Source organism: Sordaria macrospora, chromosome 6 (assembly GCF_033870435.1).
Source record: "Sordaria macrospora chromosome 6, complete sequence".
Taxonomy (NCBI): Eukaryota; Fungi; Ascomycota; class Sordariomycetes; order Sordariales; family Sordariaceae; genus Sordaria; species Sordaria macrospora.
The window spans coordinates 3,408,702-3,427,810 of record NC_089376.1 but is presented as its reverse complement, the minus strand read 5'-3'; the positions used below and the strand labels follow the sequence as shown (position 1 = coordinate 3,427,810).

At 51.7% G+C, this 19,109-nt stretch overlaps 4 protein-coding genes across 4 annotated transcripts; 1 reads left to right on the top strand and 3 right to left on the bottom strand.

Annotated features, from left to right (window-relative positions):
* Window positions 1–227: 227 nt before the first annotated feature.
* Window positions 228–773, top strand: SMAC4_10079 (uncharacterized protein; the record flags this gene model as incomplete). Its single annotated transcript, XM_003343118.2, has 2 exons — window positions 228–255; window positions 362–773. The coding sequence occupies 2 exons, from the start codon at window positions 228–230 to the stop codon at window positions 688–690; spliced, it is 357 nt and encodes a 118-aa protein (XP_003343166.1). The 3' UTR covers window positions 691–773.
* A 305-nt stretch (window positions 774–1,078) lies between these two features.
* SMAC4_14016 (uncharacterized protein) lies at window positions 1,079–1,972 on the bottom strand (the record flags this gene model as incomplete). The annotated part of the gene is made up of 1 exon (XM_066091731.1): window positions 1,079–1,972. One exon carries the CDS (start codon window positions 1,970–1,972, stop codon window positions 1,079–1,081), a length of 894 nt encoding a protein of 297 aa, XP_065947564.1.
* Window positions 1,973–5,568: 3,596 nt separating this feature from the next.
* Window positions 5,569–6,660, bottom strand: SMAC4_09352 (uncharacterized protein; the record flags this gene model as incomplete). The annotated part of the gene is made up of 1 exon (XM_003344052.1): window positions 5,569–6,660. The coding sequence occupies one exon, from the start codon at window positions 6,658–6,660 to the stop codon at window positions 5,569–5,571; it is 1,092 nt and encodes a 363-aa protein (XP_003344100.1).
* A 384-nt stretch (window positions 6,661–7,044) lies between these two features.
* On the bottom strand, window positions 7,045–11,401 carry SMAC4_09353 (uncharacterized protein). Its single transcript, XM_066090935.1, has 4 exons — window positions 10,525–11,401; window positions 9,559–10,455; window positions 9,419–9,505; window positions 7,045–9,355 (listed from the first exon to the last, which is right to left on the bottom strand). The coding sequence occupies exons 2-4, from the start codon at window positions 10,229–10,231 to the stop codon at window positions 7,890–7,892; spliced, it is 2,226 nt and encodes a 741-aa protein (XP_065947563.1). The 5' UTR covers window positions 10,232–10,455; window positions 10,525–11,401; the 3' UTR covers window positions 7,045–7,889.
* Window positions 11,402–19,109: the final 7,708 nt, after the last annotated feature.

The following is a 19,109-nucleotide window of genomic DNA, read 5'->3' as shown; positions in this document are numbered from 1 at the left end:
ACCCGGCACCCCTTGAAACCCCCTCAGTTCTTGGTCATTCCTTGTCTTTGCGAGGATCACATACCTACACATATTATTCCTCACCATTTCTCCCTCATTCTCAAGATGACACGCTTCTGACACTCGGAACTTTAGTTCTCTTTTTGAGGCCCCTGCCCCTGGAGTGCTTCCTCGGCCTCGCGCGAGTAAGGTTCTCGGTGAAGCAGCCAGTCGCAGTCGTTGCCGACATGACCGCGCGCGGTTTCTCAACGCCGAGTAGGAAGTCCGCCTCGGGCGTTTCCTCCCCAAGCCCAAGGTTCTCGACGCTCCCAAGGTGAAGAAGGGTAGTTCCCTTTCCCTTGCTCATCATCAGACGCCTGAGCCCCCTGGGCCACCGGTGGCAAGAAGAAGAAGAAGCGCAAGACCAACACTCTGGTTGTCCCGCGCAAGACGCGTTTCTACTGCGGCACACCTCTATGCACTGGACTTCACCCGCTACGTCCGGCAGCCCCCGGTGCCACGGCCGTCATCATCACCGCCGGCGTCAACCAGAAGCCCGGCCAGACCCGCATGGACCTAGTCAATACCAACTACGGCCTGTTCGAGAGGATTGCCTACCCTGTATCTACATCCCTAACGACATGGTGGGCGCTATCATTGGCAAGGGTGGACAGAAGATCAACGAGGTCAGGCAGATCTCTGGTAGTGTGATCAAGATTGATGATCGCTCGGCGGGACAGTCGCAATTCAGCCGTACTCGTCGTAGGCGTTGGCCAACGAACTGTTGATCTCGGCCCAACACTTATAATCGAATCGCCCAGTGAGCGAGCCGCCAGTATATGACGGGACCTGTAGAACAAAGGAAAAGATAAAAGAAATGACAAAATCACTCCTCTCCGCTCTCGCTCTCGCTCTCCTCCTCCCGTCTCCTTGCACGGTGAACTAGCCTGTCCAACTCCACCGTAACCCTCTCAATGTCGTGGCCATGGCCAACCTCCACCCCTTCATTCTGTAAAAACTCCGTAAGGTTGTCAGCCGTGCCTCCGTCGTTGATGTGCTGTTGCCAGAGTGTCTGGCGCCATGCCTTTCTCGTGCAAGTCTACGAAAAGAAGTGCGAGGTTTGAATCCTAGCGATAAAGCGCTGCCAGTAAATTCCAATAGCAAGGGAGAGATTCTCCCGCGTAGCCGCTTCGCCCGTGACGGGGGAAACTGCATATGCCTTCCTGCAGAAAAAGGGATGGAAGGGATTCTTCCAGCTTCCACAGAAGCATGTTAGCAGGGCGTCCTCGTGCTCGAAGCGCTCGTGGTAGTCCTTGAAATCCCCGTGGCCAGACCTGGCCGCGAGGAGGTGATGTAAAGACCGTCTGTCCAACTCTTTTAATTCGTCGTTAGGCTTGATAGAAGCCCCCAGCCGGTAGTCTGCGTAAGACTCTGGCTTGTTCGTGGCCCACCATGCCTTGAAATCCGTACGCGCCTCCCTCTTAGCAAGCCGCCTTGAGTGCGCAAGGGTAGCCAAGCCTTCATTGACTACCTCTCCTCCTTTGGCGCCCGCCTTAGCGAGCTCGTCAGCAATCTCGTTGCCCGTGATGCCCGTGATGCCCGTGATGCCCTTGTGGCCGGGAACCCAGCGGACGTCCACCAGACTGGGGCCATAGCCCTTTCGGATAGCGCGGAAATCGAGGAAAGCCGCTTGTGACGACGCAGCTGGGGTTCCTCGGAGTCCTCTAATGACGGACGTGTTATCAAGGCATATCGTAATGCGTGGCCGGGCCTGTGCCTCCGGGAAGAGCGCCACAGCGGCCTTGAGACCGTGCCGCGCCCCTTCCGCCTCCGCATCGAAAACTTCCGCTTGTTCTAACTGACCGCATCCGCGGCCGAGTTCTGTCTGTCCTTGGAAGATTACGTAGCCAAAGCCTACGCACTCGCCCTCTGGTCTTTCTTCGGCGTCGGGGTCCTCCGCGTGCGCTGGGAGGCCCATCTGCTTAGCTATCATAGAGCCGTCGGTGTAAACGACAATCTCCGAGGGGTCTAGTTGGAGAAGCCATTCTTTGAAATCCTTGGCAGCCCTGTCCTTAGACCTGGGCGCTGGATCTTTGTGAGTGTCTCCGTTATAGACGGGCAGCTGTAGAACCGGCCGTGGGAAAGGCAAGGCGTGCTGTGCAGCCGTCTGTAGCGTTGTAGGGCGATCCGTACGACTAGCGTACGTACGTTGTCGAGTCTGCTTCCAGACTGGGCCGGCCGCGGCTTTGCTTTCATCAAACGCCGCGGTCGGTCCCAGTAATCCACGACATTATACCGACACACAGTATACCCCTCGTCACAGGTGGCGCTGGAATAATCAGTGCAAAAAAACAAACAAGAAAAAAAAACATAAAAAAAAACAAAAAAAAAAACACACACACACACAAAAAATGCATAAAACATAAAAAGGTCGTGCCGGCCTCGAGAACGAGAAGAGCCAGAGCTTTCTTACTGCTCGCTCTGTCCCATTGCTCTCCATCGCTCCTTCTTGTGTACCCTCCGACCGCCAGTCTGGAGAACATATTGTTCGTCTTTATAGGAGTGTCATCTCGGTAGCTCAACCCTCGGTCTCTGCTCAGCCTCACGACGAGGCTGCTTGGATCCATGTTAGATCCGTTATTTCGAACCCCGAAGCCGCTACACCTCCTGTTTTCCTCTCTCTCGCGTTGCCGTTGCCGTTGTCGACGAACAATTGTTTTTGGCCAAGGAGGAGGAGGCGGATGACAAGACCGTTTACCGAGCATCGAGGTTCTTCAACCAAGATGAAGCGAAAGACCACTATGCACAATCTTGGAAGTCAAGCTCTATATCTACCAGCTATTCAGAGCTTTGGCATATATCCACTCGTAAGGCATACGAGTGTCACTGGCCGAAAGGAGGAGGAAGTGGATGACAAAGACAACGACAACGACAACGACAACGACAACGACAACGACAACGACAACGACAACGACAACGACAACGACAACGACAACGACAACGACAACGACAACGACAACGACAACGACAACGACAACGACAACGACAACGACAACGACAACGACAACGACAACGACAATGACAATGACGACTCTTCCTCTGGTTCCGTAGACAGCCCGCGGGAGATGTCGAACGCCAAGTGCACCGTCAGCGATTACCAGAAGAGCAGAAGGGCGCCGTTAAACGTATTCTCACTGTCAGTGGTGTTGTTGATGCGGTCGCAAAGGCATATTGTCGGTGTCCGGCTAATCCCACCGGTGGACTCGCTTGTTGCGGCACCTGGCTTACTAGGATTCCTCGTTGAAGAGCAATAATTGCAATGCTCTATTCCCAGCACGACACAATTTAACAAGATTACTCGGGCCTTCCGGCCAAGGGGAGTACTCGCTGGCTGTGTCAGTGTAGCGCGCGTGCGGCCCAGGACATCTAAGGGCATCACAGACCTGTTATTGCCTCAAGGACGTTGCCTGGACTGGGCTGCCCCTGGACAGCATGGGCTTTGTCAAGTGGCGGCTTGCTTGCTCCTTAACGTGTCCGACTGGAAATACAACAAGAGCAACCGGACCGAAAGCCTGTCCCCAAGCCATGCTGTTGCGCTGCGCTCGACACGCACAACAACGGAATATCAGGACCCTCCACTCCTCCAACAGCAGCCGCTTCAACCGCCCACATGTCCTGTCGCCGCCGCGTCGCTGTCCACTATCATCAGACCTGGATCTCTTGCATTGGACGGGTCTCCCTTCTTCGCAACACACTTCACGAGCATTGGTAAGTTGCGGTCCAGTTGGTGTAAAGCCCCCTCTCCCCTTTTCTTCACCGTTACCGACATGCCTTCGTAAATAGCTCGACTTGTGAACAGATGCTACCATCGGCTTCAACCCGATGCAGCCCATGAACCGGTTTACCGACCCTAAAAACACGACTGGTTTTGGCATTGGCCAAGTGGTCGTAAGGATAGACCGAACATAGATAGTCCAATATAGATAGGGTAACGGATGTTAGCGAGGTTATGAGAAAAATGGATGGGTGGTACCACTTTGTGCGTCTCTTGTTTGTCTCTTTGCTGCTTGTATAATGTGCTTGTGTCCTCAGAGGCGAGTTTGGCTACAAACATGGAAGGAGGCGAGTGAGGCGAGGAAGGCGAAGGAGCTCATTGACGAAAAATGGGAGGAGACGCAGCGGATGTTGGGTAGGGGAAGCCTGTATATAGTAGAGTGGTCGTAGAGTGGTCGTAAGAATAAACCGAACATGGACAATCCATTACTGCTCGCTTTTTTGGGATGTGAAAGTTGCGCAAAACACTCAAGGTGCTTGATTGGGTTGACCTTGAACTTGTGCGTGATTCGAGCTAGTAGAACACATCGACGAGCTACTGTCTCTCGAAGGGAGTATTTTGAAGGCCAGACGGGAAAAGGCGACATCGAAAGGGGTTTGATTCAGGAAAGGAGTTGCTAATGGAAGGTTGAAGAAGAGAACCGGAAACCAGGGTAGCTAAATAAAGTATCTGGGAGGGAGAGTCGGTGACTGGGCAGCCCAGGGCAGGAAGCTCCAGTATGGGACTCAAGGTAAGGCTGGAGATTGGGAAGGGACAACAAAATATTGTAGTGTTAAAGAGTTGGTGAATTGATGCCGGTGATGATGACGAGATGATAATGATGATGCTGATGAAGATGCAGTGATCTTTGCAAGACTTGAAGAAGAGAGTGGAGGCCATGCAGGTATGTCCCTTGATTGGTCTGCTTGTATGAAGCAGGTACACTCATGCAAGTAGCACCTTTTCTTCCACGACAACTCCTCTCAGTGCTTCCCCACAGGTAACGGAGATCAGCAGTTTGCCACCTTTCCAATTCTCATCTGTCCCCAGTAGTGACAGTTCTTTAAAGCCCTTCTTCGGGATGTCCCGCTTGATCCAAAACACAGAATGAGCTCAAAGTTGGAAATAGAAGATGAGGCAAGAGGAATGGTGGGAAGTGGTGATGGCGATTGCGGGGAAGACCAGAAGAGGAACAAGAGGCAATGAGGGAAGATGAGGTGCCATCCCCATCGGATCATGCCCAATTTTATTGGATTCAGTGGACTCGCAGCATCGTTCCATCCTTCCTTCGTCCCTTCCATCCATCCCTTCTATTCTGGCCCTCCCTCTACAAGGACTAGCAAGTACAGCAACTGCCTTGCCCACATTCACTCCACCTGCCAACTTCAAATTGTGGTACATAAGGTACCTTTCTTCTGCTCCTTAGCAACCAAAAAAGCACGGTTGGCGCAGTGGTCTAACGCATCACTCGACATGTGGGTTGAAATCCCCAGCGAACCATCTTGTCAAAGACCGCGATTTCTGGGGGGCCACAAGCAAATGCTCAAGCATTTAAGTGTAGAGTCTGAAACAGAGTGAGGACCCGGGTTCGAATCCCGGACCGTGCGATTCTTTTTTCCTTTTCCTTGTCTTTTTTTCTTTTTGAATTTTCCTTTCTTTTTGTAGATTACATCTATCGTCTTTAGATCTGATTAACGATGCCGCTGGACGATGGATGTACAACTCCCTCCGTGCCGCTCCCCAGTCCAGACAGATAATCCGAAGCTCAGCTTAGCTCACTCCTCCCCCTCCCAAAACACCGCATCCCAACTCTCATCCTTTCTCCCCACTCCACCATCTCCCCCTTTGACACAAGGTAAACAAGCCATACCCACATCTCCCACCAGACAAGGCGCGTTAAGCTGGCGATAACGCAGGTAGGAACCCCAACATGCTCGGCCCATGCGCAGAGATGGGTCGGAGTAGTGGTAAGGGTGGATGTGGAGGCACCAGAACGTTCCGAGACCCGTTGCTGCCGTTGCTGCCGTTGTATTTGTTGCTGTTGTTGCTGTATCGTTGATTTTTTGGAGTTGGTTGGGAATCGGGAATGATGGTTTCCAGACGCATTGTCCCTGACACCCCGTAGCAAGCCCAGTCGACTCGCACATTGGATCTTCTCCTAGTCCCATGTTGTCTGCTTTGGGCTTTGCAACTTCTTCTTGCACTGTATTTCTTGATGATGCCCTCGTGAACGTCGGCTCAGGAATAGGAGCACTAGGGGCAGGCAAAGAACACCCACAACACCCAACCGCCGCCCCCGTAGCCAGAAAGATATCCGTCGGCGCCGCAGCAGGAACAGGGTGAACAACCCATGTATTCTCCATCGTCACCACGAAGCTCGTTATAGTCGTTTCTTCTTCGCTTCCTCCTCTTTCAAGTTCCTCCTCTTCCCCTCCAGCTACCCGCATATTTGTAACATCCAAATACCGCCTCCTCTCAACCCACGTAGCGCTCGAAACCACCGTTTCCAGAACCGTCGTTGCCACTGAGTCCATCTCCATGTCCATATCCACGTCCATATCAGATGCAAAAAAGGCCGGCCAAGGCTCATAAGTGGTCACCGTCATCGTGGTGATAAGAGACAAGATGTGTGGAGAGATGTGTAACACGGGCGAGGAGGTGGTTAGAGTTGTTGAGGAGATTTTGGTTACTGTATAGGTCGATGCCGTCGTGGTGGGTGTTGGAGAGGGTATTTGTGTTGGTGCGGCGGCGGCGGGAATGGTGGGGATGGCATTTGTGGCTGTGGCGAGGAGGAATGGTATTGCTGATAGAATGTTCATGATAGAGAAACGCTTGCGGATGTGGTGATGCTCATGTTTCTGAGGCATCGTGATGCTTGTTTCTGGTCTTGAACGGATGGTGTTGGTCAACAGGGATGATGTTGGGTGGATCGAGAAGGTCTGTAGGAAGAATGGAAGCGAGTTTGAGTTTCAGTACCAAAAAGGGCGGCTCTAACAGACCGTTTAAGAAGACGGGACGTCAACGAACAATGTGTGGAGAGTATCATTCCATATTCCTGGAAATGGTCAGTTTGGTTCACCCGTTGTGTCACCCATCATAGTGCATTTAACCGGAAAGCAATTTACAAAGTTGACATCCATCTTGACTGGAGGTGTGAGGTTAATCAGTTCGACGATACTTGCACATGTCCAGAACTCTCACATTGTTCAAAGTAGCACTCGTTCGCGAGCAAGGAAGAACATATTGTTGATCCAACGAGAGAAGACCATCTTTTATTTCATTTCCAGTCGCCATATTGTGACGTGACGTATCTCCAGTCAGCGAGTGTTTGCCCAGCTTATTGTGCCGATATCCATATCCAAGCCCATGTCCATGCCTATCCTCCAATGCTTCCATTTCCTTCCCAAATGCCCCCAAGAACCCCTTTCCATTATGCAGCGAGTGTAAATATCCAAGAAGTGAAAACCCCCTGTGGCGGCGCCTGCCACTCATCCATGGCCAAATGTTTCAAAAAGTCAAATCCTAACGAGAGAACGCCATTCCATATGTCTCTTGACCCCCTTTTCCCCTATGCTCTTAGTCCCCATCCTCTTTCCCCAAAAGCCCCTATGATCCGATGCCCCCTTGCCTTCAACCAAATCAAACTCCTAACCGTCTTCTCTTGTCTCCTGTAACCCGCGTCCCCTTGAAGTTTTGTGCTTCGCCCTGTATCCATCTCCCTCGGTCTTCCGAGGAGGCTATTCTGTTTCTGTGCTTCCATCCGTTTAGATGTTATATATGTGTATGCGATATCCTGATCCAACCAAGGTTTCGCCATCGCCCTTGCATTTCTGTTAGTGAGTCCCTTACAACACCTTTCCATGCCATCGTTCTGAAGTACAGTTCGCCATGTGCGAGGAATCCGATACGAGAATCCAAGAATGCCCTACTCACCCCACGCCCCAGCGATTGACAGAAAGGAAATACATGACCCTATAGCCCAGGTTCCGTAACACCAGCCTACAAGATGGGTGACGAAAGGATAATGAGAAAAGCAAACAAGGAGAAAAGAAGATAAAACTGAATCCGACGTAAAGAAAAAGAGCCAACGGTTGCGTTAAGCGGGAATAAAATCCAAACCCAACCCCTGGGCGACACGGGGCCAGTCCCATACTGCTGCCCAGTCGCCACTCTCCATGAGCTGCCATACGTGCTCCAAGACTTCCAAGGTGCGGTCGGCGTTTCTAAGGCCAGTGTATCCCTTGACAGTTTTGAGAGCAGCACGCACCCTATCCTGATGAGTCGGCGTGAAGCATGCCGTACCAATGATGAAGCATGGGAGGAGGAGCAGGGTTTGGCATGGATCGCTGGGCTTGAAAGATTCCATGATGCCCAAAGATTCCTCGACGGCCAGCGTAATCCGCGGGTCATGCTGGAGTGGTTTTCGAGAGGGTGGAGGCGACTCGACCCTCAATGACGGGGCGGCGCTGAGGAGGGGAACAGAACCCATGTTATAGTCTGAACCCTCTAACTTGGGCGACGAGGTGCAACTTGTTGATGTCGACATGGGCGGCGTGGTAACCCCAGGTACAACAGCCCGATTGTGGCAGGAACTGGACAGCGTTGAAAACGGGTGGGCAGAGGAGTTAGTAAGAGGCAGAGGGGCCGAGGGGGACGGCGGGTAGACGGTTCTGACAAGGTAGATCCACATCATATGCTTGTAGAGAAGGCCTACTCGGTCACGATTGTCTCCCCGGGGCCAGTTAGGGGTCCAGTCCTTGATAGCGGCATCGATTTCTGCCGCCCGATAAAGGCTGACGTAGTCAACAACTGGATCGATTTGAGTGACAATATTGTGCCGGATGGTGTTTCGTATCGTGGTAATTTGAGGAAGGTACTCCAAGAGTCCATCGGCAACACCAAGGAGCCGGGGAGGGTGGATAGCCGGTGTGTGATTGGCATCATTGGGAACCGCTCGATGGTGAAGAGTTGAAACGGAATGAATAAGCTCATCAGCAAAGATGTGGTACTGGAAGAACTCGGCAATGAACGAGAAGAAAGCCGAGTCTTGCGGCGGCGAGCTCGAAATAAGGCTCCTGTATGCCGAGAGATGGAGCCGGTGCTCACCGCGTGGATTGCCCTCAGCCAATGCCTCGAGGAGGAAGCAAAGCATCTGGCCATAACGGGCAGACACGCGAAGCTTGTCTTGGGGGTTCATGCCGTCGCTAACCTCCACGTCCTCGTAAAACTTTTGCCTGGCTTGATCGTGGTGGTAGAGCGACCTTTCGTGGAGCTTGCGAGTAGAGGTCGATGGGTTATTCTTGAGGACGTTGAGACCGTAGGGTGTATCATAGTCGATATGTTTGCTGGACAACGAAAGGATGGAGTGCATGAGACCTTGATGCTTGACCGCAATCGGCACCATCATGTCCTTGAAGGCGTTCTTGTGTTCTCCCTCAACGGTCAACACCGTGCTGAGATGCTCGTTATAATGCTTCCAGAAAATCCTATCCTCGACCGTCTCGAGCCCGTGGAACAGTGGCTGCATTGTGATGGACGGCAAACTGTGGGTCTTGAGGCGTTCTGCATGCATGGGCATGTTAGACTGTCCTACCGCGAGCGTATTCACAGGGCTGCTGAGCTTACCCTCCTCGGCCCTCTCTCTACCACTCTTCCAGATTTGTTTCTCGGGATAACCCTCACACACAACGGCGTTCTTTTCGCAGTTCATGCCTATACGGTATTAGAAGGGAACATGACTTGGTTGCATTCGAACGTCCACTTACACCGCGGCTTTGCCTCGTCACACTTCTTCTTGCGCTTCCGACAAGTGAGGCAGCCTGTCTTGGATCGACCTTTCGTGACCTTGTTTGCAGGGACAACCGGCGCAATTGGGTGCTTGCGAGGCCGACCACGGGGTCGCTTCGCCTTTGGTTGATCTGGCATCGAACCGTCGCTGTTTGTAAGTGTGTTTGTGGGAGCTTCCTTGATATGGTCCATGCAGAAGTCGTCTTCGTCCAATGGCTCTAGTTTCGGCAATGGCAACATGTTGTCGTCTGAGTCCGGGTCCCATGACAGCTCATGGTGGTGGCCGTGGCCGGTACTGCCATGGTGACTGTCGAGTCCCATCTCCCAGTGCCCAATAGAAGATAGAGACACCGTCGACTGGGTCAGTTCAGGCGAAGCCGAAGCCGAAGCGGAAGAGGAAGAGCAACAAGAATTGCCTGACTGGTCAGCCCCATGATAGGGCGCATCCATGCCATTGCTGATGGGTGAAAGCTGGCCAGTCTGAGCGAAGCTCATGGCCGAAGACATGGAAGCAGAAGTTGAGGTTGACGAAAGCGAGGTGAACCAAGACGATGAGTGAGGAAGACACTGGATATCATCCGAATCCATGCTGTGGCTATCCGACCAGGCAAGATCTCCGTCATCCGACGCGGCAGGAAGTGAAGAGTCCATAACTCGTCACTAACGAGACCATACCAAAGGGGTGAAAACAAGGGTAGGAGGTACTTGGAGGGAGGGAGGCGCCCCCAATGCTTTAAACAGTTGCTGGAGACGATTGGGGTGAAAAAATGCTAGCCGAAGAGCGGGCAACCGCCAAGAAAGGCCGAGATGAGGTGTGGAAGGGGCCCTGGGGTTGAAGTGACAAAGTAGAGACTTTTGGCACTAGTCAGCCTGGCCTTGAAGCAACATGGTCGATCAGTACACTGTCTAGCAATATTTGATGAAATGGAGGGGGTCATGCATACAAAGCTCGGCCTATCTCTATACAGCCAGATATTGAGAAAAGCGGAGAAAAGATGAACAGCTCGAAGGCCTTTGAAGCCTTCAAGGAGAGCAAATGGGGAGACACCTCGGACCGGCGAGAAACAGTTAGTGGTGTAGATCAACGGCAGCGGGCCGATCTTGACCTGTCTTTCATACGTGTTGGTCGTTTTGGAAAAGAAAAGAGTCAGAGAGGAAGGGATCAAGACGAGGCTAGATGACGGTGAGGAGAGCGAGTAAGAGGGAGGGAATCCGTCTTGATCTACCGACAAGGGTGTTGAAGATGTGGGTGACTGGTGATGAGAGGCACTGGGGAAATGAAGAACAACAGGGGGGAGGCAAAAGAAATGGTGGAGAGAAGGGTGACCTTATTTGCTTCCGATTCGACTTGTCTTGGTGTGCTGCAATGTACGGATCGGGTGGGTGTGGACAGATGGGGGGATGTTTATCACCACCTTTTCCTCTCTGGATCCAGCCGAAGAGACCCATGTCTTCTCCCCCAAGGTTTTTGTTGGTTGCCGATGCGCGGCCCTGCAACTCAGTCTGCCATTTGTGCAACCTCGCCATCGTCCTAATCTCTGGGGAAGTCGCGAGCACGGGTTGAAGCGTTGCACTCGGCTTCTCCACAAGCTGGTTGTCTCTCGATGTAGTGTACACAAACGCGTGTTTGAGGCTATCTCTATGACGGTCATCGAATCCATACCTCCACTTGAGGTTGACGTCCGAACCTGAAGCAATCTCAGCCTCACATTCCAAGCCAAGCAAAGGGCCCATACTGTAGGCGCATATCCGAGAAGGTACCTCCAGGCAGGCAGAATAGAAAAAAAGAGAGATAGCCATGTGAGCCATGCCTACCTGCCGCACCTCTTCACTAGTCAACTCTCTAGTGCCATCTTGATCTTGGATAACTTCCATGCTTTCGTCTAGTGTGGTGTTTTAGATGGCTTGACTTGGTAACGTAGTATGAGTGGAGGAGGACGCAGAAATGGGACGATTGATTGACGCTGCGTCGATGCCAAGAAAGAGAGGCAGAGAGATCGGAATGTTGGGTGGTGGTCGTGAAAGGTAGAGGTGGTGGTGTAGTGGGGAGGAAGGATTGGGAGAACGGGACAGGGGGGGCCGGAGGCTGGAGAACAGGGACTGGGAGCGACGAGGAAATGGATGGCCAAGAAGGCCAGCATGGTAAAAAAAAAAATCGAATTGGACCGAGTGTCCTTGTCGATAACTGGCAGGGCAGGTCTAGCTAGAGACGGGAGCTCTTTCCACTGGCTGGTGTATCACGGGTTTTCCTCTTCAGGAAACTCCAGCCAAGTAGGTAGCTCAAGGCAGGTAGGAGTGCTTGGAGTCCAGTATGTATCGTGCCTGCCTCTCTAGTGCTAACTGCTGTCGCCCTCGCAGGCTCCAGTCGCAGTGCAGAGTGGGACTGAGTGCGAGAGCGGGAAACAACGGGGAAGAACGGCAGCCGCGATGGCCTTGTCGATGGATTCGTCGGTTGCTGACCGCACGACGGGAAGTGATGCGAAAGGACAAGGAAGGAACCTCTCACGCGTGCCAAAGTGCTGCCACTTCCACATTTGCGATATGAGAACGTGCATGAATTTGTCGAGGTACCTATCCCGCGGGCGCTAGCAAAGGTAAGTACGTACCTCACTAACACACTTTGGGGTTCGTCGCTGCAGAATCGCCGACAGCACCTCGCAGTCCTTTGTGCCGATTTCCATTTGAACTTCCTTGGCCCAAGTCTTTTTTTGGCGGGGGTTGTCTCTGAACATACCTCTCAACAAGCTCCAGCTGAGACACGACGCAGTTTCTTTGGGTCCATGTAACCGTGACCTCTCGCTACACCGGAGCTGTCCATGAAGCCGAGAGATGGAGCGCTGCAGAGGGGAGGACGGCTGAGGTTGTTTGCGGAGGGAAATCTCTTCAATCGACTTTGTCGGATATGCAAGATACGTGCAAGGTGCAAGTGCCCGATGCGACTCTTTCCTACATGTCAACTCTCGCTGTTTACCAATCGTTGTGGATGATAAACATCATGAAAAGCCTCACGGTCTGTCCATTTGCAGCGGTTTAACAGTACATACAAATCGAAGTCAAGCTCCACCTGCTACTTGGGTACATGCCCCGCTATAAAAGGGCACTGCAAAGCACGAGCCAAACAGCAATGCAACCGTGGGGCAGCACGAACGCGTGTTATGATTGGCTTAAACACGACAGGGACCCTTTTGCTCTTCGACAACTCCTCTCCTCCACAGCGTCTCCAAACCACCCGATCATGGGTTTCCGACAGCGAACCAACAACACAGAAAGCGCCGAGCCGTAATGTGTTCATCGTCAACTCTGTTGAACGGTTTTTGACTTGAGATGAAGGGTGCTTGGCAATAAGATCAACGCCCAAGGCACCGCCGAGCTCCACTCTGTTTCCGAGCCGAGTCCTTCAGAATTACTTCCGATTACTTGTAGGGTCTGGTGATGGGGAATAATGGTCAGTGGAGAAAGGATGGACAAAGATGGGCGTGTCAATGGCAGCCATGCGGCCCCATCATTCGCCAACTCTATCCGTATCTGGCCTTGTTCCGTCATTATGGGGGTCAGGAAGACAAAAAGATGACGAGAGCGCACCAGACAAGGTCGAGTCAGCAATGGAGATGGGGTCATTTTTAGCTCCCGAAAGATCTCGCAAGCAAGGACGGACCCGATATAGTACGGCTGTGGGCTATCTAAAAAGCCTCTTCGCGCTCGCAGCCATGCGCCGCCGGCGTCCAAGGGGCCGCCAAGCTTATAGGACACTCTGAACAGCCTCCTCTCTGGAGGGCAGTTGGTAAGCTCAGCCGGAACTACTGTTGGTTCTCAATATGTCTCAATATGTGATGGGTTAATACGAGATATGGATGCTGACCTTGTGAGTTCCTTCCCCTTTCAACCGTCAAAGACCATATTTTATCATATCGGTCATTACTTCGGTTCACAAGACTCCTCCAGAAGATCTCCAGAGAAAAAGTCGGGAAAAACTTTGACAAGGAATAGGATAGCACCACACTAGCGTCAGCGGACCCAACACTACAGTCGGAAGACAGCAAAGAGCCAAGTCGAACCGCTCTAATTGGCATTACACAATATCTGCACGAGGATTCCATGTGCCATGATATCATGGCAGCTTGATATCCCACGCACCACTTTTTTTTAGCCTAGGGCCCTTTATGCATACTTGAAGGTCTGAAGCACCTCTCTGGGCAGTAGGAATTGGCGCCGTTTCGACACTGCAACAACGACAGACGAGGCCGGGAATACATCCGGACTGTCCTGTCCTGCCCGATGCCTACGGGACCGGGACGAGTTCGGACTCATCCCCATCTCCCCGGGTCCCCCAAAATCACTAGAGTTCGGTCTAATGTACGCAGTATAACGTGATCATCTTGGACCCATCTTGCTGAAACACAGGCTTTGACAATCCCCAATCCACCGTGGGGACTCACTAGCTTTGAGAGAGATGGAGTAAGCCGAACATATCGTGTGAACCCTTACCTTATTCGTCTTGGCAATCAGATACTTACCTAGCATTCAAAAACACGTGCTGATTCTTTCTCAGATATTCCAACATGGTGGTGAGTCGCGGCGCGCCTTGGGCAAGGGACAAATCTGTCAGACACCGGCTGTCCGAATTTTCAGCCCTTGACACCCGCGACATCCTCGACCTTGCTGCCGGTGACTGCATGTTCATATGTTGTGTCACCACCCTTTTAGGGTTGTTGCACATAGACAAGACACGGACCGCAGCCAGACTCACGGGAAGACATGAACACTGCAGTGTCTCGAGTCAGGTAGATATGTATGCCACATGTAGGTATAGGTAGAGGAAGAACAAGTCCATCCTCTATTCTTGCGCAGTGGCTGTTGGGCACTTACACATTGTGGGGTGAATCCTTTGTTGGTTTCATGTCTCATCATGTCTCTCTTCGAGGCGGCTGTCATTGACCCCATTGCAACCCGATCAAAAGTCTCGGCATCAGTGCGAATCATCACACTCATCAGTCCCAACGAAGCCGTTAGCCGGACGTTATATCCATCATTTGCGGCCAAAAGAGAAAGAGGAAGAAAAAAATATGGCATGCGACACAATGCCCAGATTTTAGGGTCCAATCTTCGAAGATGATAATTGCACTCATACAAATGGGCGCTAGCGTCAGCAGCAAGAGCTACCCCTCACTGCTTTATGTTTTTGGGTATTCCTGAAACTCAACAACACCATCTTCTTGGCAGACACCCAAGACTATCTCGTGAAGTACCAAGTACCTGTCATTGGCACCTTCGTGCACCGCAATCTACCCTAGAAAGGTACGGCTGATCAAGTTCCTTCTACCTGCAGTAGCATCTCGACGTGGGGCCGACGATGTGCGCCCAACTCTGGCAGGTGCGATCCTCCATCCTCTTGACATTTTCCCACCACATTACCGGCTGTGTCTGATCCGGTTGCGTCATTCTCAACCTATTGAAAAATTTCCCGCTGGTCAGTGATGGGAAATGCCAATGGTGCCAAGAGGGTGAAGAGGAAGGAGGCACTGGAGGATGCTCTTCCGTTCGTCTCTTCCACGGAATTGTTGTTGTCCTCTTCTCCGAAGTTTCGTTTCTCCTCTTCCAACTCACCGCCTTCCCGGCAATGCCCACGCGACCATCACCACCACCCGCCAAGAACATCATAATATCTCGCAACAGCCAAATTAGGCTTCCCGCTGCACCACCACGTCTACGAAGCTCTTCCACACTCCAAAGTATACTGCAGCTCAACCAACCTACACGGCACATGCTTCACCAAGAAAAAATCCCGAGAAAGCCGGAGATGGAGGGCACGGCAAGGCCAGATTACGGCCCAGCCTACCTACCTCTCAAGACTATACTTACCTCAAAATTATAGGTAGGACTTTGTTACTTGATCCCTTGTATCAACTGCCAAGTCGCTGCGCCAGGAGCGAAATCCGTCATCAAGAACTTGCCCAGAGTCGTATTCTCCATCTTGACAATGGCATCCCTGTTAGTGCGCAGGCAGCAACACAGAGTCCAACCTCACACGAAGAACCGACTGGACGGAGACACACGCAGTCTCCTTTTCCTCGTGAGATCTTCCCGCAACGGCTCCGCCCATCCGACCACCGGACCATGGTGGTTGATGCTTCGTCCGGTTTCAAACTTTTCAAGCGGTTGTCATTTGCTCTGCCCCCCCCCCCCCCCCCCCCCCCCCCCTCCCTCACTCCTTGCCTGTTCCCCTCTTCCCCACTCAGACACATCAAAACCATGCTTTCGAGGCTCACCATTCCCCATCCCGTCTGCAGTTTCAGACTTTGCAGGAGTTTCTTGTCAGATTGGTAGCTCCAAGGGCTATCACGTGGCCTGTGGTCCTTTTCCTTGACAGACTTGGTTGCCCCGGAGTCATGCTGCGCTACCATCGACCATTTTAATATGCATGATGGCGCGCATGCTCCTTAGGTACGCTACTTACCTGGCAAAACATGACATCTCAAAACCCTTCGTTCCTGGTTTGAATGCTCTCCCCTCGCTGTCCTTCTTTTTTCGCCGCAATATCATTGGGTGTCACGCCCTTGATGCCTCTACCTACTTTCTCTCGAAAGCTCTTTCCATGTTTTGCGCCAAGGTGGCAACTCGGAGGTTCAACAAGAGCTCCGATACTTGGCTGAGTACGCTCTCCTAGAAAGGTTGAGTGGCCGGGGTTTGTTGGCGCAGCCCCGGTATTGAACGTCTCTTCTTTAAAAGAAGTCGGCCACAGGATGAAGCTTACACCAACTCGTATGCCCCTTCCTCAACTTAACTTTCTTCTCACACCCCTCGGGGATTTAAAAAGCTTCAAACCTGAACTGGTCCCGAATCCTCTACGCCTACGCAAGAGCCTGACACAGCTTGTTTCGAACCTTCCTAATAATTACCTGGGACATCGGCAGGCACACGGCAAAGTACTGGTACCTTGATCATACCGATGTCAGTTGCGGTGCTCGATGTGGCACGACAGCTGAGGTGCTTCTGCGCTTTGAGACTTCATGACATCTTCCCCAGCTTCAAAAAAAGACCACCTCACTTAGGCCTCTCAACCGGCCAAGTTCCCTCTAACCCCCCTCACCGGGTTTATTCTTTCGTATTTCTGGCCGATATCTCCACCTCTTTCTTGCGTTCAATCCTTGTTTATGATCCAAAAGACGTTCGAATGCCCGTCCTTCCTGTCGGATATATGCACAGCATGGTTGCAATGATCAAATACCCAGGAACGGTGAATCATCGTTGTGGAAGCTGACCTTGGACAGGCCTGTACCATGTTTCCTTCTTCGTCTCTCATTTTCCCAGTCTATCTTAAAAGATTTCGGAATCTCGCATGAGCTAAGCCCCAGATACTCCCAATTGGTCGACTGTACTACTTAATAGCTCGGCATGCATTGCGCCCGAGTGCGCCACAAGTCCTGGATTGTTCGTATATGACCTTTCGCGCTTCATAGGGGCTTCAAAATTGTTTTCGCGCTCTCCGTCATGATCGCTCATTGCACCATGCTCATCACTCTTGATCGATCTCCAGATCATCAGATTTCGGGATGAAGTTGCCTTGAAGTACTTGGCACGGAGCGCGACTGGTCACTCGATGTCAATGGCGGCTGAAAACGTGAACGAGGGGCAGGATATCAATGCGCACAACTTTGTACGATGTAAAATTGGGAAGTACTACAGGAGGCTCGAGTGGGCGCTACCCTGATGTGTCAAAGTTGACTCAGCCCCCCACGCTGTCAACCTCTACAGTGCATGGCATTTGAGACAATATGCGGCATGTTGGGAAGTGGCTCTTGAGTCGTCCTGTCTTCCTTATCTTACCACCAGGGACAGGGTATGGCTAACTTTTCAACGGTCTCTACCAAGTAAGCAGTTGAAGGGTTGGTAAATATTGCGTTACTAACATTGTTCCCGTTGCTGTGCCATTTGCGACTTCTTTTCACAGATATGTTCACCTTGAGCTTTTATATTGACGAGTGTCTCTTCAACTATGGGTCTCAAGCTGTCTGGGTTGGAAGAATGCGAATGCGGCGCTGACTGTCCTTTCCAGGTTCCTCAAAGTTTTAACCCAGTGGCCTAGTGGTTCAAGAGCTGTTACTACTTCACTAACATCCTGCGTTTCCCTTGGAAATTGGGGTCTGCCTTCCCCATCTGCAAGATATTTTACAGCGGTTCGTCTTGAGAAATGTCTCTGCTTTCCATAACTTATCCCCACATATGCCACTCAGTCACAGCTTGTTGGCACCCATTAGTTGGAGTCATGGCGCCTTCTATTCACAAGCCTCCCGTTCGTTCTTTCAACCCTTTCTCTTGAAACTGCAACAGCTGGCATGGTTTCCGAGACAAGATGTTAGCGGTATGTCTCGGTCAGTGACTGCGGACGGCCCGATGGCCCATTATTGACCGCTTTCCGGCCTCTCCGGAAATAGACAAGGCTCGAGGCGAGCTTGTATGATTTGGCCAGCCTACTGAGCGCTTGTTCGGCCATGGTCATGTTGGTTTTCTGTTTAAACGCGAAGTCGATTATCAACCACCGCGTGAAGTTACGCCGGTCTCACGGATTAGCGCCCATTTCAGCCGCCTGGAGTGAGACATACAGATCTAGGGCGTACTTGCATCCGTTCACCTAGTTGGCCACCTTTGTAACTATCGGAAAGGTTATCGAGGAAATGAAGCGAGGCTCGCCTTTTAAGTATGTCCTTGCGCTTTTAACTGGTCAACTGAAGAGGGCCTAGAAAATTCAAATCGTTTAAGAATGAAGCTAAAGGAACATATACTCTGGACGATATCGTCAATGCCCGATGAGATTGCTCACAGCCAATCCCTTGATATTACCCCTGAGAACCTTGCTTATTTTGTCTCTTCATGATTCATCATCCACCAACCTCGAGGAAAGTTCCTAGGTGTCCATCTGTCAAAAGACGCCATTGAAGCCATCCGACCGGCAGAGTCCGCCTCACCGGTTCAAATAGTTGCGGCGGGTCTATCTCGTTCTGCACACCGTGGGATCCTACAACCACGTAGTTCAGGTCCTATCGAATGCGCCTCGGATATAAACTGCAAGTTGGAAATTGCATGTTGACTGTTCCATACTCGACTATCGATTTCCTTACCATGGTTGTATAGACAATCTCATCTCTTTCTACAGGCTGTGGAGAGGATCACGAATCCTCCATCCTGCTTTGTTACATTTACCCCTTTCAGGATATTTCATTCCTTTTGCTTTGAGCGTGTCCTCAGTGGGATAATACTCTTTCGTACGCCTTGTCCTTGCTTGTCTTTATCCATTACCCTTGCTCGGTTAGTCCTTACCGTAGATCCCCCGCGCTCCTGTTGATCCCGTCCAGTCCCACGCTTCCGCCCTCCTCTGTTCCAGTTCCCCCTTTTTCTTCTTTTCTTTTCCGATTCTCGGTCAACGGACCAACAAGGGACAGCGTAGTAACAGACAAAGACTATCGACTCAAGCCTCACTTCCAAAATTGGACAATGTCAAGGTCTGGTCGTCTTTGAACTTGGACATTGTGCT

Excerpts from the sequence above, each read along its gene's own strand:
- SMAC4_09353 (XM_066090935.1), bottom strand. The coding sequence starts at position 10,231 with ATGGACTCTTCACTTCCTGCCGCGTCGGATGACGGAGATCTTGCCTGG. Across the intron at positions 9,506-9,558 it reads TGACGAGGCAAAGCCGCGGT|GCATGAACTGCGAAAAGAAC; the intron begins GTAAGTGGACGT and ends AATACCGTATAG. Across the intron at positions 9,356-9,418 it reads TAGAGAGAGGGCCGAGGAGG|AACGCCTCAAGACCCACAGT; the intron begins GTAAGCTCAGCA and ends CCATGCATGCAG.